Source organism: Cajanus cajan, chromosome 1 (genome assembly GCF_000230855.2).
Source record: "Cajanus cajan strain Asha chromosome 1, NIPB_CcT2T_4, whole genome shotgun sequence".
NCBI lineage: Eukaryota > Viridiplantae > Streptophyta > Magnoliopsida > Fabales > Fabaceae > Cajanus > Cajanus cajan.
In genome coordinates this window covers 67,852,772-67,878,821 of record NC_138517.1, presented here as the reverse complement: position 1 = coordinate 67,878,821, position 26,050 = coordinate 67,852,772, and the positions used below count along the sequence as shown (strand labels likewise).

At 31.3% G+C, this 26,050-nt stretch overlaps 2 protein-coding genes and 1 pseudogene across 4 annotated transcripts; all 3 read right to left on the bottom strand.

Moving 5' to 3' along the window:
• Positions 1-532: 532 nt before the first annotated feature.
• Positions 533-10,708, bottom strand: LOC109803555 (V-type proton ATPase subunit C). Of its 3 annotated transcripts, none has more exons than XM_083061836.1 (11): positions 10,349-10,708; positions 10,186-10,254; positions 9,818-9,945; positions 9,621-9,720; positions 4,156-4,223; positions 3,923-4,064; positions 3,593-3,709; positions 3,271-3,396; positions 2,185-2,248; positions 1,989-2,068; positions 533-932 (listed from the first exon to the last, which is right to left on the bottom strand). In XM_083061836.1, the coding sequence occupies exons 1-10, from the start codon at positions 10,460-10,462 to the stop codon at positions 2,013-2,015; spliced, it is 984 nt and encodes a 327-aa protein (XP_082917962.1). In that variant the 5' UTR covers positions 10,463-10,708; the 3' UTR covers positions 533-932; positions 1,989-2,012. The 3 variants fall into 3 exon arrangements, with proteins under 3 accessions (XP_082917962.1, XP_020220767.1, XP_082917971.1); XM_020365178.3 differs by having other exon boundaries at positions 2,165-2,248; positions 10,349-10,706; XM_083061845.1 differs by lacking the exons at positions 10,186-10,254; positions 10,349-10,708 and adding an exon at positions 10,039-10,160 and having other exon boundaries at positions 2,165-2,248.
• A 1,925-nt stretch (positions 10,709-12,633) lies between these two features.
• Positions 12,634-14,294, bottom strand: LOC145955422 (uncharacterized; annotated as a pseudogene).
• Positions 14,295-14,365: 71 nt separating this feature from the next.
• LOC145955421 (uncharacterized) lies at positions 14,366-14,860 on the bottom strand. Its single transcript, XM_083070076.1, has 2 exons — positions 14,703-14,860; positions 14,366-14,603 (listed from the first exon to the last, which is right to left on the bottom strand). The coding sequence occupies exons 1-2, from the start codon at positions 14,858-14,860 to the stop codon at positions 14,366-14,368; spliced, it is 396 nt and encodes a 131-aa protein (XP_082926202.1).
• Between the last annotated feature and the right edge of the window lie 11,190 nt (positions 14,861-26,050).

Sequence of the window (26,050 nt, the reverse complement as noted above, 5' to 3'; positions counted from 1 at the left end):
AGCTTCATTACGTTATTAACCATGTATCAATTATTGTATATATTTTTAATTACTAGTGAGAGAATTAATTATATTATACATGCAAATAATCACATGTGACAACAAAGAACCTCATGACATGTTAACACTTGTTAACCACTATGTATTGTAATAATTATATAACACTATTAACCATTGATAAGTTATATAAAATTAAATTCATTTACTATTAACCTCTTGAAAATAATTAACCAAGTGGACACCGAATGAATAATTCATGTACACATGATTTTTTTTACACAAAAATACTAAGAACACACTCTCAAACATACTCTTTTAAAAACTTTAATTAGTTTAAATTTATTAAAAACAAAAGTTGATAAATTCTATACCCTATTAAATGACTCTTACAATTTTATAATTTTCAATAAATTAACCAATAAAAAAAATGAATCAAGAGAAATGTATTAAAGAATATATTGTTAGGACACCTCTTTTTCCTTATTATGGTCCGTGCCAATATTATGAGGATCAAGTCGATCCATAAAATATATTTATGTAAAATTAAAGATACAATCAACATAATATTATATAATATTTTGTAGATACAAAGATTATAACTTCTCGAGTCGCATAATCCCTGACGAGAAAACATAATGCAAAAACTCAATATAGAAGTTGCTAATGATCAAAACTTGGTACCACAACTACACATGAATTCATCAGATCCTTCTGGAAACTTGAATGCTCTGAAATTATAAATATATCTATATAAAAAATGGAACACGACCCTAATGTACAAAGGAATCCTTCGCTGACCCAGAAACGAGACAGGACTTGTTTCTGGGTGTGCTCAAACCAGATTGATGGTGAAGGAGACATAAGGGTAGGCATCAGCATCCCCTGCCAGGCCAGCCATCCCAACTCCTTCATCCTCGGTCTTCCAATATGCACTGCAGGCAAATTATGAAAGGAACAATAACATGTGACAAACTTCAGTAGAACTTGCGTTCGCCTAATATTTTTATATATATAAATAGTTATTTTTCTATCATACTTGTTTTGGTTCTTTACTTTATTTATAGTTCTGTTATAGTATACTGTTCTCACATTGCAAGGGTAGGATGAAATTTGCTATCAAATAATGATATAAAATGAAAGTAGAGCCAAAATCAACTCATCTGGGCATGAATAGAGTAAAAGATAGAAATATTAATAGTTAAAGCAAAAGGTAGAAATAATTGTAGTTAAAGCAAAAGATAGAAAGTGAGAAAATTGAATTTTTGGGGTTCCTAATTATAAAGCGTTGACGATGCCTAAATATTTGAAGGACATTAAGATAGGTTGTGGCATTCAGCAAAAAAAAAACAAAAAAAAAACAGAAGATTATGTGGCAAAACAATGTAAAGACGTGGACAGTGTTTTAGATTGATGCTTCCTTGCTTGAAATAGGGGCATTAGGCTTTTGGAGAGATATCACAGGAATTTGACAAGCAGCATTGTTGGCACTTGGCAAAACATGTACAGTGTTACATAGAAGTACAGATTAGGAGAAACAGTAGCAGTTTTCTTGTTTATTTCCTCTACCTTTCATCTGGTTCTGTCAAGTGTCAACATCTCAAATAGTTTGAAATTAGTCAAGGAATGTGATGATTGATCAAGAAATCACTAAATATGGTTGTACTCTTTCGGATGTAAAACATGAAACAAGTTGAGTTTCCAATGCTTTGACCAAATTTTATGATGATTCATGACATTGTCTAATAAGATACTGCCCAACACATCCAGTGACAAACTCACCAAAATTATAAAAGCAAAGGTTTTCTCAAATGTTGCATGTTTTCTTTATATCTAAAAGAAATAACCAGAGAAAAAAACAAGAGGGAAGGATCTTGAAACTAATCATGTCGATGTCTGTGCCATTGCATAAATCAATCTTGATTTTGTATAGAACTACTCATGTATATATATTTTAAACCATAAGCCATAAATTAAAATAAGCCACTTGCCTATTCGTGCTGTCACTCAACCCTTCAAGGATAGAACGTACTTTTTTCTCGGCTTTGACTGATGGAGATAAAACGCATGCCTGGAATGACCACAAGAACCAAGGATCAGCTATAAAACATTTGAAGAGGGGATAATGATGCTGAAAGCTGTAATGTACAGATAGGTATATATCTACCAAGAAAGATGGTGGCAGACCATATCTCAGAATGCTCTCAGTAAATACACGTACTGCACAAAAATGCATCCAGGAGCTGAAAACCTTAAGGAAACAAAAAAAAAGTAATAGCAAGTCAGAAGAGCCACAACATTTATGATATCAAGGCAATTAGACAAAGCCAAGTCAAGAGAACTTGTTAACATTTTATGATAGTGAGGAAAAGCAAAATTTTCAAAGACAACAAACACTACAAATTTAAAGAGAAAAACTACAGGCCGCCCCATAATGCTAGCAGTGATTAGTCAAGGACAAGGCATCAATATAAAAGAAATCCAGCATGCAGATTGTCACGTAATTAACCATAAGTGTTTTCATCATAGGTTAGGATGGGCCTAGGGAAACCCAAATATGCCTTGAAACCTAAATAGTTTAACGTCTTTATTTGATGGGATTAAGTTATTAGCATATTAGGATTTTATTTTAAAGTTAGATTTTATTTTAATTCCCTAAAGTCAGAGAATGACACTAGGAGGGTCATTATTAAATTTTTGGCATCAATTAGATTATACTCCCTCCGTTCCTTTTTACTTATCAATATTTTAGTAAAATTTTATTTTTATTTACTTGTCATTTTTAAATTTCAATACAACATTATTTTTTTTGTCGACTATACCCTTACACATCACCTAACTTTTAATTAACTTAGACATGACAACTAATATGCATCTATTATAAAGTAAAAATGAAAGAGGGTATAAGAGAAAACATAAAAATCATTCTATGGAAAATAGGAGAATTTATCACATTTTTTTGTCTGTGTATAAACAACCTTAAATGACATTTATAAAGTTAGGAACGAAGGTAATATAAGTGTATTCCCTATTGTGTATGAGCAACAACGATAAATCAGAATGTTTATCTTTATCTTTATCTTTTCTATATTCTATAACATTTTTATCTTATCGTAACCTGTTTAATGGTAGCTTTCTTAGTTATGAAGTAACCTAGCTTTTAGTTGTCTATCACCATCAGCTTGTTTCTTCCTGCTACCTGTAAATTCTGCATTGTAATACTATGGACATATTTCTACAACTTAAATGAAGCGATGTATAAATGAATAATACCTCTCCATAACTGGTATAACACCACTGCAATAGAGAAGCCTTCAAACTTTCCTGGTCTCCCATCAATTTCTCTAACTCCTGCTTTCGACTCTCATGTGATTCTTGACTATATTCAAAATCACGAATCTGAACAAAGGATATAAAATCCCATTACCTATCATCAACTCATGAATTGATATTGCATACTTGGCATAACACACGTTATGCATTCCCACATATTTCCATAAACAAGTTACAGGATGAAAATATAAAAAAGAATATACAAATTTTACTGATCCTAGCAAATGGAAGACAGTATATGCAACTTGAGAAAAGTACTTACTTGGAACCCTTTTTCCCGTGCACTAGTTCTAAAATTGTCTGCAACTCGACTGAAGAGTGTCACAGTATAAAGAGCATATTCATTATCCTCATACAACTTCTTGGAAGACCTGGGAACCTAAAATACTTAACTTAATCAGAATGAAAAATAAATCAAGGAAAAAGGTCGTCTTTAAAATATTTCAGAGTTAGAAAACATTGTTGGACTATTTATATAGATAACAGAGGTTTTTTTATCATTAATCAAGAAATATTGTGAATCACCATTTACAATAATCTAAGGGAAGTAGCAGAAGCCATTTAAGTGTATGAGCAATATGTTAACTCTTACCACATAGTTTGTTAATGTTTCATAGCTTGAGAGCCAATCCTTCTGTGAATACTTGGAAACAATTGCAAGAAGGGTAGTTAAATGTTCTGAAGTTATAATATCCTCAGGTTTTACCAAGTTGGAAAGATCACGGACAGCTAAGCTAAAACAGGCAAATAGATCATTTATGTCAGATAAGAAAGATAACACATTATTATATAACAAAGTCATTATCAGGACATAAACAACCACACCTTCCACTTTGCTTCCGGTTGATGGCATTAAGCTGACTGCGGATATTGTTGTACTCAGAAACACGAACCTGACATGACACAAAGTTTTAAGGGTAAAACAGAATATTCAATCTACATTGTGCAAAATGGAGATTCAGTATTTTACTTCGTTTATCAGCAAAGAACAATGTCATTCTTTCTCTTTCTTTTTTATTTGGCAGGAGGGGGAAAAAGAACAATTTTAACCAAAGCTTCTGAAATGGCTGGTCAAAACAATTTCATTTTCCATATAGACCTTGAACTTTTATTTTATTGGCTGAAAGAAAGGGCCTTTGAATAGTTAGTGAAGAAAGGAGACACAAAATGGATAGACAATAAGAGGGGGAACTCTAGAGGAAAAAAACATAGCTATGCATGATTTCAAGGTCAACCAAAATACAAAAATCATCCTCATCAAGGATTGAGTAAGTCTAGAGATTTTAGATCATAGCCAAATAAGAGTACCACAACAATTGTTACCAATCAGCTTATTTTCTAATTAGCTTTCATCTGGAAAATGAGAATATATCTATCCAAGAAAATGGCAACAAATTCACAAAAGAAAACATTCCAGGGATAGAATGAGTTGATCAAGTTGCATTTTGCAAAAACTATCATTTGGTCTTTCACATTCAATCAACCACCTCCACTTTGCTAAAACTAGTAATTGAGGACAAATATAGGCCATGCATGTAACAAAGACATAAAACTTGACCATGTCCAATACTGAGTGTTAGTTGTTAACCCATTCAGTAAGGAAACAATGCATACTTTTATAATTTCCGACATTTTATTAAATTGTGTTTTTTTATATAAAAAAAATAACATTTCCCATTGTGGGTAATAAGGATTAGAGCAATGAGAAAACAACAGATAACAGAATTGAGTATGACTTAATAATGTGGTAATACTCTAACATAATGCTCTTTGTGTTGCAAATTAAGTAAAATAGTACTAATAGTACAAGCTCCAAGCTCAATAGCAATAAGACTAATAACACTAATACTCAAAGTTCTAATGCTCTCCAAGTTTTAAGCTTGTTACAATTAGAAAACCCACAATTCAAATTGGATTTCGAATTATTAATTTCTATTTTTTTATAAAAAAAATAGTATTTCAAATTTTTTTTTTCATTATTAAGAAAAGGTAACGAAGATAAATTACAAGATTGATTAATAGAAATCTTAATTAATCCCAATTACAAGTTCACAAACTGTCTCAATCAAAGAAATTATGTAAATAACTACTTTTCAGCCTTACTCCTTAGGCCCCTCAATTTTCTTCTACTTTCTTCCTAACCCGTGTCCCAAGCAAATGAGATAAGACTTTGACCTTTTCCTTCAGTGGCTCCCATATCCTCCAAACTAATCCCCCAGACTATTGGTCAGTTTCAAGCCACCCAGCAATCAAACACGGCCTTTACTAGCATTTAAATTCTTTAATCCACAAACCCAAATGATGGAGGCCCATGGACCAAGGGTCCTATCACTAGGGCTATGGCAAGAAGGATGGAGAAAGATTGGGCTGGCAAAGAAGAGGGAAAGCCCAAGACACTTTTTAGTTGGGTTGTATCTTGAAGCCCATATGGGCTAGTATTTGTTTTTGTGGGCTTTGTATTTTGGCCATGTAGATTAGGATTTCATTTAAGGCTTGTATTTTCGGCCATGTAGAGATAGGATTGATCTTTTTCATGTGAAACTACATTTACATGTAATTTAGGTTATATTTAGGTGCATTTGAGCACATGTGGACGGCCAAGGAAGTGGCACACATGGCATGTTTCAAATGTCCTCCAAATGTAACCCAAATCACATGCAAATGAGAGTAGCACATGGGAGCACATGGAGAAGCTTGGATCCGGACCCAAATTTGAATATTTGAATTCAAATTTAGGCGCCCAAGGTTAAGATAACCATACCAAGGTTTATCTTAACCCGAGGCTAACCTAGCTTCTTCCACACACTTCTCACGCCTATATATAGATCCTTCCTATGTGTCTAAGTCCAAATTCTAAAAATTAGCTTTGCCAACCTGGCTGAAAATTATCTACTTGCCTGAAACACCTTTTGTTACACTCACCCAATCTGTCTCACAGGATAACAATCAAATTGTCACCAACCATAGGAACATCTGACCTCACTTATAACAAAGATAATCCAATAACTAGAAGACAAATTAAATCCAAAACAGAAAAGAAACAGACTGCAAGAATAATTTGTTGGAGATGTCACAAGAGCTCTAGTCTCCATCAACATAGTTTAAATTACAGGGTTTTACTTATGGTAGGAGGGGGGATAGAAAATCAATTAATGTAATAAAATAATATTGATATTGATATGATGTGATGGATGTGATGCAAGAGACAAAACACTAATCCCTATTTATTCTTGTACTAGATTCTAAATCCTAATTAAATAAGGGAAAAAACATGAAATATAAGGAAATAAGTAAACCAATCCTAAAACCTCACCTAAGATACTCTAAAATATTCTAAGATGAAATATTGATATAACAAGATAGTTTTCACTGGGAAAAAACACATCCAGCCTGTTAGGATGTGTGTATGCATGAATAAAACCACATCTATCTCATCATCAACAGAACTAATTCTAAATACAAATTACATATTGCAGGTTCATGGGCTGCATAAGGCTCTTCCTTCTGATATGCATGTAATGTATTGTGCTTTCTAAAGATCATCTTCTATTTTTAGATGTGGTTTCTAAATGGACTCCTTATTCGGCATTGGTGAATCTTGGGTTTGTTTTGGGCATCTGAATCAATTCTTGATAATAAGCTTTCTTGGATTTGGTGGAAGAGGCTAAATTATAGTGGCATTATGCAACCTATGGTAAACATATGTACATTTGGTCAGAGAAGAATACCACATTTTAAGGAGGCAGCTTTGGCACAACACGTGGTTTGGGATTTAGATTAGACTTCTGGCTTCTATTTGTTCTAGGTTAAAATTATTTAATGGGGATTCACTAACAGATATATTGAGGGATTCAGCATATTTGCTCCATTTATTTTAATCTAGTTTCTTAGTTGTTAACTTTTTTTTTTCTTCTATTTTTTAGGAGATTCCTGATTGTCCAATCTCCTTGTAGTTTTTTCTTTGTCTCAGTGTATTTTTTCTTTCATTAAAAAAAAACAAAAAAAAACTCCAGGCTGCCAAACAAACAACCAGGCATCACTGCCATTTGCATGCCCTCCCTCAGCACCAACAACCACAAACAGCCAATTTTCACTAGCAATCATTTGTGGCTTGCCAGAAGATGAAAATAGACGCCAGGAGAAGGATTCCCAGAACCAGATAACAACTAGGTCCTCTTCTTGTTTAACATACAAAATGGTTTACTATTAGAACAGGAAAATAATAGGGTTTTAGGGAAAATAAAAGGGGCTGTGCAAAGAGCTCCAGGAATTCAAAAATGCAGAAAGGTGATCCCCTCAGCCGATGGTACTACTATTTTACCATGTGGTTTTAGGTAAGGATTAAGGAAAGGAGAGAAAAGTTGACAACAGTAATACTACATATATGATAGATAGTTAAATGTGAAAATACCCTAACAGAAACTGATAATAAAATCTCAAATACAATATCAAATCAAGATTCAAATAGTTAATTGCCAGGCAAGATTTTGAATCGTGAATCATAATCTGTATTGAATTGTAAGATTCAAAGACAATGAAAAATTACTTTAAATATATCATACAGATTATACATAGCGTTCCATCTTAAACAAGAAATAGTTAAGACAAATTAAACACAAGCCTTATAAAAAAAAATTTTAGTTATATCCTAAGTTTGTTAAGCCTTTATTTTAGAAGAGTGGAAATGAAGCAATGGAATAGACAAATAAATTACATGCATTGAGTGAGCAGGAGAAAAATAAAGTAGTAGAATAATCAAACAGGATAAGTTTGAAAGTGCTCCTTTAATTTCTTTTCATTTAACAATTTAAGTTTATATGACTTTTCAATTTTTTCATGAGAATTGGTGAAAAAAAATATATTGAATTGTCTAGTCATGTGATTTATATCGATGAAATGAAATTCCGCGTATCCATTCATGTATATATTAAAAAGTCATTCAAGATTCACTTCATGATACAAATCAATAGGTAGCCAAATTGAAACATAAGATTCGAATGTGAATCAAAAGAATCTAATAACTATGCTAGTCAAATATTCTAATGAGTTAAACAAATATTTAGATGAACAAAAAATTTGCTAAGTGATGTTTTAATTATGATTCTGATTTCAACCATTTCTTTCTAATAGTTTCAATATACATAATGATCTCAAGAATCAAGATAGATCCCTATTAAGTTCCAAAATTGACAGCTGTTGAAAATTAATGATATAGTTTTAAGATACAGATATTAAAAGCTAAATGACTATCAAATCAAGAATGTCCTGCATTCATGGCTACAGGTGGATCCCAATAAATTGCTGCAATTTAAGGAATTAAATAAAGTTCATCAACCAAAACCAGTACTACAGATGAGTCATAAAAATGGCCTAAGATTATTAAAATTAAATTCATAGCCCATCCACCTTATATAGTGTACTAGTTTCTCACTGAACCTTCTTAACAAAATCTGATAAATTGAGGTTCTCTATCTAGAATAAGTCATGAAATAAAATGAGGCTATGCATAAAATATAAAGAACTTCAAAGAGAATGTCACTAATGAGAGAAAGTCTGAAGGTTCATGACTATCCAATGAAAAGCTAAGAAAGGTAAGCACATGCACAATGCTCAATGTTGTCAACTCCTGTCTTTTATTAATTACAAGCTTGAAAAATTTCAAGTATTGACTAATTGTGCATGAGTACAAACATCCCATGCTAAATGATAAGCATGATGCATTGAGCAGGTAATAAGACACCACCACATCAGGTGTTGCATGAAAGCTAATGTTAGAGTGTGTAAAGACTACTACGTCCAAACAGAACTGACACACTTCCTAATCTTGGCATATGTTGTGCTAAGTTTAATTGCAAATTATTAATATATTTCTTTGGCTTATCAAAAATAAAAATAAAAAGGAACTGACCCTATTGGCATGATAGAATTTATGCAAGTTTAGGGTAAGCACTACTACCATGAAAGTAACCGTTAATTATTTTTTTTGTCTACATAAGCTACATGGTCAGAGTGCGAAAACCTTAAGAAATGAAACCTATCAAAGGTTCAGCTACAATTTATCATTTTCAACAAAATTAAAGTGATACTAATCCATTACCTTCAGGTAGAAATCAAGAAAAAAAAAATAAAAATGCCCATCAAAAAGCAAGGACTTGACATTCCTCAATAGGAAGCAAGAACATGAAATTACCACAGGGTACACATCACTGCAAAGAAATAGATTACGCATTTGCCGCTCACAGAACCTAATCAAATTATGTCGAACTTTTGAAGTAAGAAATTTATATAACCTTGAGATCATCTTCAATCTTTGCCACCTGACCATGAATCCCATCCACAATCTCCTTCAGTGGCGACATAGTCGGGTACTTGGCTTCATCCCAAACAAACCTGCATCCACAACAACACCACCAAATCCTCATCACACAACAACAACAACAACGAGATCACCACCAACAGATCACAAATTCCAACCAAACAAACCAACCTCGTCAAGTAGGAATCAACAGGGACTCCATCCACCGTCAAACTACTGCTCACCACGCCAGACACTCTCTCCAGCTCCTCAATCTGCCGCCTGATCTTGTGCGACACTCCCTCCATGAAACTGTTCGACTGCACTCACAAACAGATCAAGCACAATCAACCAACACAGAATTACAAGGTTCCAAAAAAAACAAACAAAAAAACGTTCGTAACCACAATTGCCTGCGCCACATAACCACATTTGTCCGTAATTTCCCGCAATATCAAAGATCGTAACGAAACCGTAGTCACTACCACCGCGATTCAAAACCCATCCAACAAACACGCGAAACCGATGAATGTCTTCGCGCGATTGGGAATTGGACGTACCTTGACGAGATCATCGCTGAGAGAGAGGAGGGAGTCTAGGGTTCCGACGCGGAGATTGGGGATGTTGAACTGCGAATTTGGAGGGAAAAGGAAGAGAGAAAATGAGAAGAAATGAAGAGGCGGTGTTTGTGTTTGTAAAAATGCGAGGAGAGAGAGAGAGTACTCTGTAAAGAGGAGTGTCGAAGGAATGTTTGGAGATTTGTTCCTGCAATCGGTTCCAAAGAGTGGATGCGGAATTTTGAACGGGGAGAGACACTACCCAGTACCTCGTCGCCATTCGACTTTTCTATGATCGCGCGGGGAAGTAAAATGTAGAGAGAGAAAGACAGTGTTTGTCTGTGCTGTGGAAATGGAAATTGGAAACCGATCGCGCTTCTTCACGTATACTCACCGGGGAGTTTAAACGTGCAAATAGTTCTTATTTTATTTTTCTTTGGTAGTTACCAGTTGGGCATCAAGGAATCATGATTTGTTTGGTGCGAAGGGAGAGGATGAAGCTAATGGATTAGGAAGAGATGTGAAAGAAAGAAAACAAATGAATATTGGATGAAATTTTTAAAATATTTGGATGGTTTTTAAATATCATTTTAATTAATAAAAGTAAATTATTAACTATTAAGGGTAAAGAAAAAAGTGAAAGTATATTATCTTAAATTTGAATGTTGTAGTGTTATTATAATTTTAATGGATAAAAAAAAATATTACATGACTAAAAATTAATTTTAAAATTAGAGAAATAAAAATAAATTTATCTCGTATATAATAAATTAAAAAGAATATTTAAACTCATTTAAATTAATATAATTAGAAAATAAGTAAAATAAAGAAGAGTTTTTATTTTTCACTTGTGTTCATGTATATATATATGAGTTAATCACATATGTACTGGCAATATAAATTTTTTTTACACTAAGAACTAATCATATCTTTTAATAGTGTCATGTTAGTTGTCTATTTAATAATAAAATAAAATAATTTAAATGATATGATTGGTTGCCAGTGTAAAAAAAACTTTACATTGACAGTGTATGGTTGATTAACTATATATATATATATAATAAATAAGTAAACACCGATGTCGTTTAAACCATTCTATATATACTAACGGGATCAAGGTACTTCGTGTCTCTATATGAATTTTATCTCTAAATTTAAAATAACTCATGGATTGAATGAATTCATTCTTGACATATAATCGTATAAATAATTTTACACTACTTATATGATTAATTCAATCATTGTTCATTGATGAAGTGCATAATAATCAAAACATAATAGAATACGATTTCATATAAAAGAAAAATTTATGTTCTACATAGTTATATTTTTAAGGGTGGATTATAATATATATAATAATCACATGAACTTTTTAGATCATAAATTTTTTTTAATAGGAAGATCAAATAATGATTTTGCTTCAAGACGATTTTTAGCTTCCCTGCAAATTATGAACGAAATTAAATGTCAATAAATATAAATAATGTCATAAATAATTAAATTGCATAATGTCATACCTTTCGAGAATAAATTTTAATTCTTTATAAAATACATCATCCATAATTTCTTTAACTTTAAAAAACTGCAAAAACAAATAATAGAGTGTCAAGTATCAATATGAGAAATTTAACATTTCATGTTAATTTTTATAGTTTAGGAAGAAAATAACCCCAACCTCAAAAATGGAGATATCTTGTTTTGCATGAAAGTTGTTAATATGACAGATATTACTCGATCTTGCATTTTCAAGTGTCATATTATTGTGAAAAATATGAGTTAGAATTTATTTAAATGAGGTAATAATACAACTATATTTTTATATCTATGAAATTGTCACATATAAAATATTTTTAGAACCATATTATTATATTACCTTTCTAATTTTTGAGACAACAATTCTTTTTTCACCATTTTCCAAAGTTGGGTTTTATCTACTATTACTGTAGAACTCCACCTAATAGAATATACTTTTAAACGATGAACCTGCCATAAAGAAAATTTAATTTAAATAGATAAGCAATAACAAAATATGAAGATGACATTTTCAAATTAAATTGAACCTTGTTGTCAATGAGAGGAATTGTTGAGAGTGAATACTTGTCCTTCCAAATATTCCATAATTTTTCAAATTCATCCTCCTAGTAAATATAAGTAATATAATGAAAAATAGATGATAATAAAGTTTCATAATAAAAAGTGAATAAATATGTTATCACTTACTTGTTTGTCAAAATACTAATTCAAATTCTTTTTATTGATCTCTTCATATAACTGGAGGATCTCCTTGAATCTTAATTTGACTGTAGATAAAAAAATAAAAGAAACAAATTTTAGTTTTTGTATATCATTATCAAATGTTAATCTAAATTCATAAATATTATAAATTAAAAGGGGCAACACCTGATTTTGAGATAACAAAATTTCTTTAAAAATAATATTTTTCGTAAAGTTTTAATCTTCCCCTTCAAGTTTTTCTTCTTTAATAAGAATTTTTGTTGAAGCTTGAGAAACACCTCTTGACAAAACAACATATAATTGACCATGACTAAAAGCATGTCGCGGAAGATAAATTCCAACATTGGGTATTGTTTGTCCCTGTGACTTATTTATGGTAATTGCAAAATTTAGTTTCACAGGAAATTGCTTCCTAATAAGTACAATGGGAAGTCCTGCACTTTCTGTTGTCTTATGTTTAATCCTGGGCAAAAAAGATCTTTTTCCAGCATTATGACCTATTAGGATTTCAACATCCAACATATTTATAAAGAATCTACGACATAATAACCTTGTTCCATTACATAAGTCAGCTTTAGGATCTATGTTTCGCAACAACATGAACAGTGCACCTTTTTTAACCTTCAGATTATGTGGTGGAAAACCACTTGGAGTAATAGAGTGCAAGTATTCTTGTTGATATAAGTTGTGTGTATCCCCTTCAACCTCATCAAATGATAACAAATCTTGTTCTTCTCCTAGGAAATGGTGGATGATAATGTCATTAAGCTTTTGAACATCCTCATTTTTTGGTGTTAGTGTGGCTCTTTCTACCATATAAGAAGCATCCCATGTATGAGATTCTAATTGTGGAAATGTATCACGAATAAGTTTTTGTATTGAATTTTCCCCTTCCCATATTATTTCAATTTGATGGGGTACTTTTACCATATCATCACATTTGGTAGGTTCAGTACCATCTCTAATGCGCATTAGATATTCTGCAAAATTAGGATCTTGTAATGATCGCATGTTTTGTCTCAAATGTAAAACCTTTGTGATAGGCCATAAATGAGACTTAACAATACTGCATATATCATTTGTGCCTTAGTACCCTTTTGAACAACAGGATGCACTTGACGAAAATCCCCTCCCAACATCATAATTTTACCACCAAATGGAGCATCACAATCTAGAATATCCTTTAATGATCTGTCTAATGCTTCCAAAGCATATCTATTTGTCATGGGTGCTTCATCCCAAATGATTGTTGTGGTTTCTCTAATTAGTTTTGCAAGATCAGACTATTTACTTATAAAACAAAATGAATTTGCCTCTACATTGATTGATATCTTAAATCTAGAATGTGCAGTTCGACCACCAGGTAATCGTGTTGCAGCTATACCAAATGAGGTAGTTGCTAAAACAATTTGTCCCTTGCTTCTCACTTTTGCAATTAAAGTGCGATAAAGGAATGTTTTACCTATTCTTCCTGGTCCATCTACAAAGAAAATTTGACTTTGTTTATTGTTGATAAGATCCATAATGGCATTGAATGCAATTAATTGATCATTATTTAATTTAAGCATAGATTCTACATCTTCATTATCTACCTGGATGGATAACTCCTCTTGTATAACCCTTGGCATCAAAGAACTATGAGTATTCTCCATTGTTATTGTTGGCAAATCATAATTTGTGATTTGTTTTCCATGTTGAATCAAAAGGTCATTCAAATCCTTTAATAACATGTTAATGAAACTTGTTGTCGTAGCAATGCTTGTTGAAGGATAGTCTTCCATCATGTAGGTGTAAAAATTATCCCAAAGTTGTCTAACATTGATTGGTTCACAAAAGATTAATACAGTTACAAACAAACTCCTTAAAGCATAAGGCATTCATAGACTTGATGCTTCAACTAAGCATTCATGAATACTATTATCACTTTCTAAAAAGCCCCAATGCTCAGCTAATTTCTTGAATGTGGTAAAACATGTTCCATTTGGTGAAATTCCCAACTCATTGGACCTTTTAAATGAGATAATAGAACGCGTAGGTAAAAATTTTCTCCTTCGGAAGGAGATACTGTATAAATTCTACCAATGACTTTCTTCTGTGACCTTCTTCGGTACCATTCCTTATCCCCCCTATGCCAACAATAATGTTCTGAAATCTCTCTGTACAAATAGCTCCTTGAATTTGGATCTCTGCGATTTAGGGCAAAGAACTATGTCAACATTGTTTTGGTGTTATGGTCATTGTTTAGAACATCAGTGATTCTTTGATGATTATAAAATCGCACTTACTGGCGATTTGGTAAGTGAATTTGTAATCTTTCAACATATGGATATATTCGATAAAGAGTAAATCTAAATATCTTCCACAAAGCTTCTGGAGCACAAATCCATCTTGCATCAATATATTGTTGAACCTCATCTAAATTTGAACATCTATAAACCTCCATTGATATTCGATCTAGACCTTTGTAGACATATTTATATAAATACTTAATACTTTTGATGCTACTACATACTTCCACGTTTATATGACAGTTGTACTTTAAGAGTAACCAAGGGTTATAAGGAACCACCCATTTGTTATCAATAGTGACATTTCTATTAACAAATACTGGCTGGTTAAATCGTCTTCTATATTGTGGGTATGAGTCATTACCTTGGCATGTCTCTTAGTAAAATTATTTTGTACATTTTTTTGCACTGACCATTCTTCATACATGGAGAATTAGGATTCAAAGTTCCACAAGGCCCATGAATCATGTGCTTTAGTACAACCTCATGAAATTATGGTTCATCTTCAAATTTAGGTATTTCTACCCTCACAACGCTATCATAATCTTCTGGGTCACATAATTTGTCATTACTTTCTATGATCAACAACATATGTACATGTGGCAGTCCACGCTTTCGAAATTCTGTCACATACATGTAACTTTTTATCTTTCTAAGGACCCCTTTATTAATCACATCCTCCTTCAATTGCTCAAATTTTGATCGAAATATTCTTGTCAGCAAGTTTGGACGATCTTGTGGTGTTTGATGAGGGCCTAGTTCAGATGATATTTCGCTCCAAGAAGGATTACATGTCATTGTGAGGAAAATGTTCGGTTTACCATCATTAAGCACAATAGTCATTCCATCTTCATAACGTTGTGTCAAGTCATGATAACTACCAAAAAATGATGATGGTAATATTGTTCTTTGACCGATATTTTCTACAATAATAATTTTAATTTGTTGGTTTTGCTAAATCACAATGAATATTATTGAAATAAATATGACATTCATAAATATTATGTTAATTACCTCCAATTAATAGTTTCTCTTTCATGTAAAGTATCTTGCAAACCTTGGTATACTTCAGCACAAATATTATTGTGATGGTTTCGAATCCACCTTAACCTCCCTGATTTAATTTTCACATAGTTGTCTACAACATATTATTGTAAAAGTCTACCAAACTTTAACAATATAGATTGATCATCTAGACGAATCTACAGCACAGGTATTAGTTAGCACTTCATAATTTAATTTTTACAAATATTTTTACAGTATATAGTAAAAATACCTGAAGGATGTAACTATAATATTCTCGACATGAGATATTTTGTCCATTATCATTTTTGGTGTTGAAATCTCAACCATATGTCCCAAAAGGTAATAATAAAGGATATTGTAGTGGATCATAATATCCTACTATTTCTTGAATGTTCACCCAATTACCATCATGACTGACCAAATTGATATCTCGTCCACGTGACATTGATTCTGTATCTCCACCAACAATAATTGCTACAACTTGTGAAGCGGTTGGAAGATGATATTGTTGTTGATTAGCAGGACGCTCTTTAATAAGTAGACTACATTCGTGAACATTTGATCGTAGTGCAAGTTGTTTAAATACATGCATAAAAGGATTGCACTGATGTAGTATTTGTTGCAACTTAGAAACTATGGATTGATGAAGTTGAGGGTTTTCAAGCATCCTATTTTGTAATTCATGATTTGTGTCATAGATGTACAATTGCAAGAAACGTGGCCTACAACCCTCATTTGGTTAGAATCCTCCAATGTTGTGATATATTGAACCTTGAACAAGAAAACTATATATACCACATCCATTTGCCACAACATTTTGATCAAGATGAACACCAAGTAAAGTGAATGAAAGTACATGGTTGTAACTTCTAATATGTTTTCTAAAATGTTTCCCTTCAGATGTAAAGTTCAGAAATATATCAAGCAACTCTTTAGGAGCATTAATTAGTGAAAAATTAACTTTTCCACCAAAGCAGCACATATCTTTTGATTCATGATAAAATAGTTGTGTTTGACATTGTCTACATGTACTTGGAGTTGGTAATTGAGAATTAGTCATTCTCATGGTATTTTGAAAATTTTGAGCACTATTATGTGCTCGTGAGATGGAAATTTTGCATTATTTAAGAAAGTGATAATTGATTTTAATAAAAGTAACAAAATATATATGTGTGTGTGTGCACGCGCGCATGTATAATATATGATAATTAATAAATAAAAATAATGCAAAATAATAAGGGTCATAAAGAAATTGTGTGTACCTTGAATACTTGGTTCTATAGTATTCACATTTGATATTTCCACTTCCATGAAATCTGTATTATTGTAAAAAAAAATATAACATTTTTAAATTGTAAATTTATAGTTATGATATGTTAAGTGAATAAAATGTGTGAATATATATGGTAGTTTGTCATAATGATATTTAATTTGCATTAACCATTAACATTGTTATTAATATGTATATTACTCGGCCCTGCTCCATTATCATTTGTTCCTTGAAACCTTGTTGGATGATCTGCATGATTATAAAAAAGAAAAAAAAAAAGAAATGTGTCCATACAAAAATTATAAAGAATTTATTAAAATAATTAAATAAATATAAATTTTAAATAGATAATTTTACCTATTTTATTGACAAATAAAAGAAATAAATAATTATGAATATATTTGAAATTAATGATGACTAACCATGAATTATGTGATCAATATTTTTGATACTCGGTCCTGCTTCATTGTCATTTCTTCCTTGAAACCCTGATGAAGAAAATTTAAAATGTAAATGTTTACAAAAAAAATAATAACTTCACCAAAAAGAACAAATAGTTTTTTAAAAATATATTAAAAAAAATTATACTCAACTAACCATGATCAATATTTGAAAAACTTGCATTTGTTTGAATGTTACATATTCTTTGAAACATAGTAGTCCGAGCTAATTGTCGTACATATGTCAGTCTTCTTCTGCTGTGAAAATTTGCATTTGTGGAATCTTGAAAGGTTATGTTTGGCAAATTATTTAACATCTCGTGGTTGTACACATATGTGAATTAGTTGGATGTGGTGTTGAACATGATGTGTGTACTTGATTTTGTTGTTGTCTCCTTTGTTGGTAATTTCTACGTCACCTAGACAATTGTTGTTGTCTTTGATCCATGTTCATTCGAATCCTTCTATTTCTATAGTTTTGTCTCCATCTTTCTTGTTGTTGTTCATGTGGTTGACTATTTGAATTTGACATATTGTTATATAGTTATCTGTCAAAAAACATTTGTGAACAATTATATATTGAATTCTTATTAAGAAATAAATAAATAAATGTAATAATCACTATTATTAAATTTTAAATAAATGGTGAAACTATTATTTTGTTAAAGAGATAAAGTGTCTGTTTTCATATAGTAAAAAATAAGTACAATATTAATTTTAAATTTGAAGATAAAATTCATATAGAGTCATGAAGTGCCTAGGCCCCACTAATATATATATATATACATACATATATATATAAATGTATATATATTAGTAGAAAAATAAATATGACTATAAAGAGTTGAAAAGTAATAAATTACTAAAATTACATTAAGAAAATGAGTTAAACACTACCAAATAAATAAGCAACGGTTGTTATGATATTAAAAACATAAGTTTAGAAATTAACATAGTTTGATGGTAAAAACTGAATAAATTTGAGAAAAACATTTACTTTATTATTTTTAAGTTTAATTTAATATATATATATATATATATATATATATATATATAAATAATGAGTTAACAATATTTATTTTACAAAATGACCAAATTTAATATTTACTGTATAAATTATTAACATAATTACATGGTATAAAAATGACTAAACTTAATAATTTATTGTAGAATTATTTTAAATTTTATTTTTTAAAAATTTCTAAATATATCAAATTTTAAAATTAATAACTTTACTTTATTATTTAAATTTTTTAAATAAATTTATTTGATTATATGTTTTAAAATGAATATTTGAAATTTTCACACTATTAAAAATTAAATAAAATTCAAAGTTAGGCATAATTTAAATTTGAATTTTTAATAGGTTTTGTAAATTTAAAATCATTGAAAAAATAATGAAGAAAAATAAAAATAATTGTTAAAAAGGACTAAACTTACGTACTTAGTTAAAAGAATGTATAAAATAACTAATTGTTGAAAGTTATAGTTAGTTATTATTTTCTCTTTAGTATACAAAATACCACCTATTGAGAAATACCCATAAAAATACCAACGATGATGAGGATTCAGAAGAGAGGGATAATACAAACCTTATAGTCGTGGATCCCGAATTGATAAAGCCTAATTTCGTTGGCCTTCAAGAATTTCGATGAGGACTCTGGATACGATTCAGGACGCAAACATCTGCAACAAAATATACAATAACATTATATGCTTACGGATCCCTCGACAGTATTCTGAAATTCAAAAGGAAATAAAAGAAAAAAAGGAAAATGTAACTCACATTATAGAATGGAGACGGAAGGAGTTCAACAATCCGAAGTTGGCGAAATTAGGAAAGTTGAACGTAAAAAAAAAAAAAAACCAAGTATATTATCAAATATTTACAAATTACAAATACAAAGTAGCAACACACATAAAGGATCAAAGTAGAAATGGAAAAGAAACAATAAAGCACAAATGTGAAAGTGTATAATTATTTCTAAAATAAATAGAATTACCAAAAATATAAGAGAAAGAGAAAGAAAAATATGAAGTGAAATAAATAGCAATTCGATTAGTAAGGTGCATGGAGTGGTTGGCTGAATTAAATCTTACTACTGTGAAGACTGAAGAACTGGAATTCATATTCGATTCACCATTAACATTAATTTTGAATTGCAATGGTTGCTTTGCTCCATCCTCTTTCAATTGCCAATAATTCTTTTATTTTAAAATCTGTTATTTTTATGATAAAAACAAACACAAGTGTAAAAAATTGGATAACCATCAATTATAGTTACGTGGAGGTTATTTTTAAAGGGTAAAATTGGATACACTAAAGTGGAGATCAAAAGCTTTTCGTATCCCTTTTATATGATGTTATAGATGTTATAGATAATATGATTTGACATGCATAATGTTGGACGCGCGGTTGATCACCAAATAATAATGTAATACCCAATATAATTTATATAATTACAAAAGGCAGTATACCCAAACTACTGAAGAGAATAGAGTAATTTCATGACTCAAAGGATCACTCCCTTACTAAAATAAAAGCTTTGGGAGCGTGAAGTTTCGACAGACAATAGGGGAGGGAGGCAGTTGGCGAGTTCCTTAAACAACAAAGTCAAATAGTGATGATTTGTGAGTTCTTGAACAACAGCAGCGACGAATTTGCAAACAATAGCGATGACCGACAATATTGCAGACAACAACAACGACGTCTATAAATAGATTTTGATTTTTTAAATCAAATTAAAAGAAACTTTTGAAATTAATATGTGATATGTCTTCTATATTGAAATTGAAAAAAGTTTTAAATCAAGCAACAAAAATTACTATGTGATATATCTTGTATTTTGAAATAATTTAATGATTACCCATTGTAGAAATAAAATATTTTAAAACAAAGATTATGCATTCATAAAAAAAATAAATGACAGAAAACATGATGATACTGACCAAAAATAGATGAACTTGTGAACTGCAAGAATTTGACAATTTGGTGGCGGTTACCGAAATAGAAAAAATAAGAAATAATGAAAGAATCACAGTCAAAGTTGTGCACTTGGATAGCCAACACAGAAAGTGCCGCTACAGGAAGCAGAGTGGGTGCATAAAGAAGACTAATGAAAACCGTAATACAGAGACTAGAGAATCATAAATGTAAATATTAGTTTCAAAGGATCGTTTATTAATTTTATTCCCAAAAGTTTGGGCTTTTCATCAAATAGGTGGTAGGTAAGTGTGCATATTCATTTAATCCTCAAAAGCCATTCAATTAGTCACCATAGAGGGAATCAACCATCATTAAACATGATAAATGGAGACCCAGTTAGTTATTGATACAAACCAAAAAATAGAAGTTACTAAGTGTGTTTAACGAAAGAATGACTCCCTCTACACTTGCTTTCACAATGGCCACACACAGTATACTTGACGACAGATAAAGAAGCCAATAAAATAATAAAAAAATGTAGTAGAAAGAAATGAAGATGAGAGACAAAGAATGTACCAGTAAAAAAAAAGAATAGGATGTGAGAGAGATGGAAAGTGGGAGATGTGGGAGGAAAAAATAGAAATTATTATAAGAAGAAGTAGCAGTTTGTCGGTTTCTAATTTTTGAATGAAACAACAGATTTAATAAAATTTCTAATTTGTGTAAATAACCGTAAAAAAATATGGACACATAATTGATTTAAGTGGTAATTATGTCAACAATTAAAGGATAAAAATGACTTAAAAAAAGTGGAAACCAAAGCCTTTGTCATCCCTTTTATCTATTGTTATAAATATATGAGGAGGGTTCAAACGACGCTGGTATAACTTTTATTAAGTATTACTCCACTCAATAACTTTATATTAAATGAATTTTGTAAATCCAACCGTTGAATTATAATATCATATCATTTTATATGTTTATATCAAATTTTGTTAAAATTGAACAATAACTTGAAGGTAATCAAAGTGTTCATATTTTATTATATTTTGAAATGTATATATTATATCAATTTTGTTTTATAAGAATGAAGTATCAAATTATCTTAGATTAATATGAAATTTTGTACATATGATCTAAGAGTAATGAACTTTCAATTTAACGGTTGGATTTACAAAATTCACATCTAATATAAAGTTATTGAGCGGTGTGATATTTAGAAAAAGTTACACCAGTGTCGTTTGAACCTTCATCTCTCTCTCTCTCTCTCTTTCTCTCTCTCTCTCTCTCTTTCTCTCTCTCTCTCTCTCTATATATATATATATATGTATACATAGAGGGAGGTTATAATAACACCGGTGTAATTTTTACTAAGTATTACACCGCTCAATAACTGTATATTAAATGTGAATTTTGTAAATTCAATCGTTAAATTGAAAATTCATATCTCTTAGATCATATATACAAAATTTTATATTAATCCAAGATGATTTAATACTTCATTTTTATAAAAAATAAAATTGACGTAATATATTCGTTTCAAAATACACTAAAATATGAACATTTTGATTACCTTCAAGTTGTTGTTCAATTTTAACAAAATTTGATATACATGTATAAAGTGATATGAACTTTCAATCTAACGGTTGGATTTAAAAAATTCATAATTAATATAAAGTTATTAAGCGGTGTAATACTTGATAAAAGTTACACCGGTGTAATTATATCCCCCCTCATATACATATATGAGGAAGGTTATAATAACACTGGTGTAACTTTTACTAAGTATTACACCACTCAATAACTTTATATTAATTGTGAATTTTGTAAATCCAACTGTTAGATTGAAATTTTTTTTACTCTTAGATCATATATATAAAATTTTATATTAATCCAAGATGATTTGATACTTCATTCTTATAAAACAAAATTGACGTAATATATACATTTCAAAATATACTAAAATATGAACACTTTGATTACCTTGAAGTTGTTGTTCAATTTTAACAAAATTTGACATAAATATATAAAGTGATATAAACTTTCAATCTAACGGTTGGGTTTACAAAATTCACATTTAATATAAAGTTATTGAGCGGTGTAATACTTAGTAAAGTTACACCGGTGTTATTATAACCCTCCTCATATGTATACATACATATATATATATATATATATATACATATATACATATGAGGAGGGTTATAATTAAATGTGAATTTTGTAAATGTTTGACATTTCTTTGCTTGGTGGACACATAGAATCTCTTGAGATTTTCTCTATTGGGTTAGGCTTTTGACACGGCTTTGACTCTTGAAACCTTGCTTGGTTGGTGAGCTTTTACAAGTGCTTTGCCTTGATGATTCCCTCTGATCCATAGCAAGTAGAATGCATGGATGCAACGAAAATGCAAGACACGAATGAATTTTTTATTTATTATTTTTTGTATCCTTTTTTTTATTAAAATTTTTTGTTTAACGCCCTTCCATATGCCCCTATCACATATGAATGCAATGCAATTTACGATTCCTTTTTGTCCGTGCCATTTTTTATTATTACCGGGATACATTCCTTTGAACCAAGGTTTTAGTTGCTCCTTAATCATGTGATCAATGTGTAATCGAATGTCTCTAGACTCCATTCAGGGATGTCTCAGCCTCCCTTCTGTGAGTATTTATTGTGCATTTTTTGTATATCTTTTCAGTACTATTCTAATGCCATAAGGGTCATGAAAAAGGAAAGAAAAGGATATTTGTATACTTTTTTCAAAAGGATTGTTAGAAGGGATTTTTTTCAAAAAAGGTTTTTAGAAGAATGGCTGGCTGAGGTAGACTTTAGTGTCTGGGGTTATTAAATAAAGCATATTTGCTATAGGGAAGTTATCGTTGTATTTTAGCCTTTTTGGAAAGTGGAGTGATAACTTGGGGTCGTGCTTTGGTTAGATGATCCCCCTAAGCCTCCTTTCGGTTTTCGGCTTAGGTTACTGCTTTAACGTCCTAACTTTTGCCTAGATTACTTGAAATGTGTTCCCTAACAGACATTTTCTTTTAATCCTTATTTTGCCTAAGTTACATGTTTTGCTTGTGGATCTCCTAACGGATCTTGCCCTAATATTTACACAACCCCCTTAGTGGGTTTCCTACCGGGATTTCATTTTTTGCAGTGTTTGTTTGAGGTGTGGGATGTTTTATTTTATTAAATCCTAGTCATGTTTGGATTCATGTGATTATTCTTTTGTTACCCTTTTTCATGCTATATCGAGTAACGTCTTTGTCGCAAATACGCCTTGTGTATTAGGGGTTAACGGGTGAGGCCTAAAGTGAATATTTAAAGGGAGAAGGGAAATGAAAAAGTGTTATTACATTAAAAGTAGTACTTTCAATTTGCACGTGCCCCTTTAACATAGCTCAAAGGCCCGGGCATGCCCCGAGTTCGTGATTCGTACACGGAGAGATAGATGGAGGTTGCCCCCTAAAGAGGCATGGTTGATCTGATATGGTTGGTCTGATTATTTCAAAAACACCTTTCCATTTGCTTGGTGCTTGAAGTTCAAAGTAAAACCATTATGGATTCTTACTTTTTAGAGGGAATACTTGAGCTGCATTTCGGTTTTCAATTCGAGTAGGCATCATTTTTTTCTTTTTCTCTTTTTTTTTTATTTATATATATGTCCCTAACTTTTGCATAGGACGTATCTTATCAGGATTTTTAATTCTTTTTTCTTTACTCTAATTTTTGCCTAGAACGCCCTTTGTAGGTTCTTAATATGCAATGCCTTTCTTCTTCAATTGGGATTTGTCTTGTAATTCCCTAGGAGCAAGGATTCGTCCATTTTTTATCATACCTCTATCCCGATAATATTTAATGAGTCCGTTGTTGATGAACTCTATACATCCCTAACATTTCCTTAAAAGTCTCGGTGTTTGAATTGTCAATCTAGGCATGTTACCCCCCATATTTTGGGCAATTACTGGCTTTAAATTAAGTGTTTACCGATTTGATGTGTTGGATTTGCATTTGGTTACGAATGATTTTATTATTTGATTAACATGCACAAATTAAATTTCCCTTTTTATTCTTATTTATCATTTATAAGGAAGGCATATTATCAACATGAAGTGCAAAATAGGATGCAAAGACAATTGAAAAATTCAACAAATATCATTTTCATTCATTTGTTTGTTTAGAGAACATTCCTTATACAAGATTTTTTGGCGCATTTTGACAATGTTGTAACATTTTAGAGAAACTCATGCTTAATTGATATCTCTATAGACATGCCTGCTCATTTGTTGACTTGCAATTTTCAGTCTTCATTTCTTCTTGAATTCTTCTTTACTCTTGTTATCCTCATTAGAATTAATTGCCAATGAAATGAGATCTTCGGGTAGGCATGGCAATGTAACCCACCCCTATGGATACCTGATGGAAACATGCCAAGGCTAAGGAGACCAAGAGGTGATATATTAAAGGAACCCAGAGGAATGGGATGATTTTGAAGACCTTTCATATGTTTGTAAATATAGTAGTTACTTGTATAGGTTTATTTTGCCTTTGTATTTGTGAGGTACTTTATTTCCTTTTTATAGACTATTGTATTGTGAATTTAGAGTAGGTTCTTTGGAGACTTTTACTCCATTTTACCTTGTATTAAAGGTCATTCATTTTTACTTTTTTAGTAGTAGAAGTGAGGTGACAATTAGCAAGGTATGTTGGTGTAACTAGTAAATGGGCCAAAGTTGGGCCTAGGCCAAATTTTACATATTAGGCTTGTTTTGCTCCATATTTTCCAAGGAATTGATTTAGCTATGCCTCACCATCATTTGGTGAACCTAACTAAACCAATTCAAATTTATTTGGATTGGATTAATATGGAACAAAGTCCATTGGCTGCCCACCTCCAACCTTGGCTGGATTGGCTTATTCATTTGGCTTCTTTGGGAAGCTTGTGCTACAAGCTTCTAACTTAGCTTGCTTCCCAAGCTTTTAAGTTAGAAACTTGCTCCACAAGCCTTCCAAACCAAGGTGGATGGTCATGCTAAGCTAACCTTGGTTCTCTTGAACCATGGTTAGCCTAGCTTGCTCCATAAGCTTGCCTTGGCCGAATTTTCTAGCAAACCTTGCACCCTTGGGATGCTTGTGCTACAAGCTTCTAACTTAGCTTGCTTCCCAAGCTTCTAAGTTAGAAGCTTGCTCCACAAGCCTCCCAAACCATTGTGGATGGTCAAGTTAAGCCAACCATGATTCTCTTGAACCATGGTTAAGCTTAGCTTGCTCCACAAGCTACCTTCTTCTATATATTCTTTTCCTTAAGCATTGTAATCACTTTTGACATATATGAGATTGAATTTTCAAAATTTCTATCTCTCTCAAAGTTCCCAAAACCGTGGAGAAAGTTCTCTCCTTAAGAACCTTCACAAAGTAATCATTCTTTTGTGCCTTGGTTCCTTTCATCTTCTTCTCCTTCAAGAAGAAGACCGTGCCATTGGAGTTGTTTCTCAAGCTTTCTAAGCTTGTTTTCTTCCTTCTGAAGTCAAGTTCAACCTCAAGAGAAGATTGGACAAAGGAGATGAAACTTGGAGGAGATCAACAACCACTCCTACAGGCCATTTCCATCATTTTTGGTATCTAGAGCCTTGGTGCTCTTGAGGTTATATTCTTTTGTCTATTAAAATTGATTCCG

What these genes read in the sequence shown, in the direction of transcription:
- LOC109803555 (XM_020365178.3), bottom strand. Translation starts at nt 10,462, where the DNA reads ATGGCGACGAGGTACTGGGTAGTGTCTCTCCCCGTTCAAAATTCCGCA. An exon ending in GTTGATTCCTACTTGACGAG is followed by an intron (nt 9,721 to 9,817) that starts GTTGGTTTGTTT and finishes TTGTGGATGCAG; the next exon opens with GTTTGTTTGGGATGAAGCCA. An exon ending in GTTATACCAGTTATGGAGAG is followed by an intron (nt 2,249 to 3,270) that starts GTATTATTCATT and finishes TGTTTCCTTAAG; the next exon opens with GTTTTCAGCTCCTGGATGCA.
- LOC145955421 (XM_083070076.1), bottom strand. Translation starts at nt 14,860, where the DNA reads ATGGAGGTTTATAGATGTTCAAATTTAGATGAGGTTCAACAATATATT. An exon ending in ATTCACTTACCAAATCGCCA is followed by an intron (nt 14,604 to 14,702) that starts GTAAGTGCGATT and finishes CCTAAATCGCAG; the next exon opens with AGATCCAAATTCAAGGAGCT.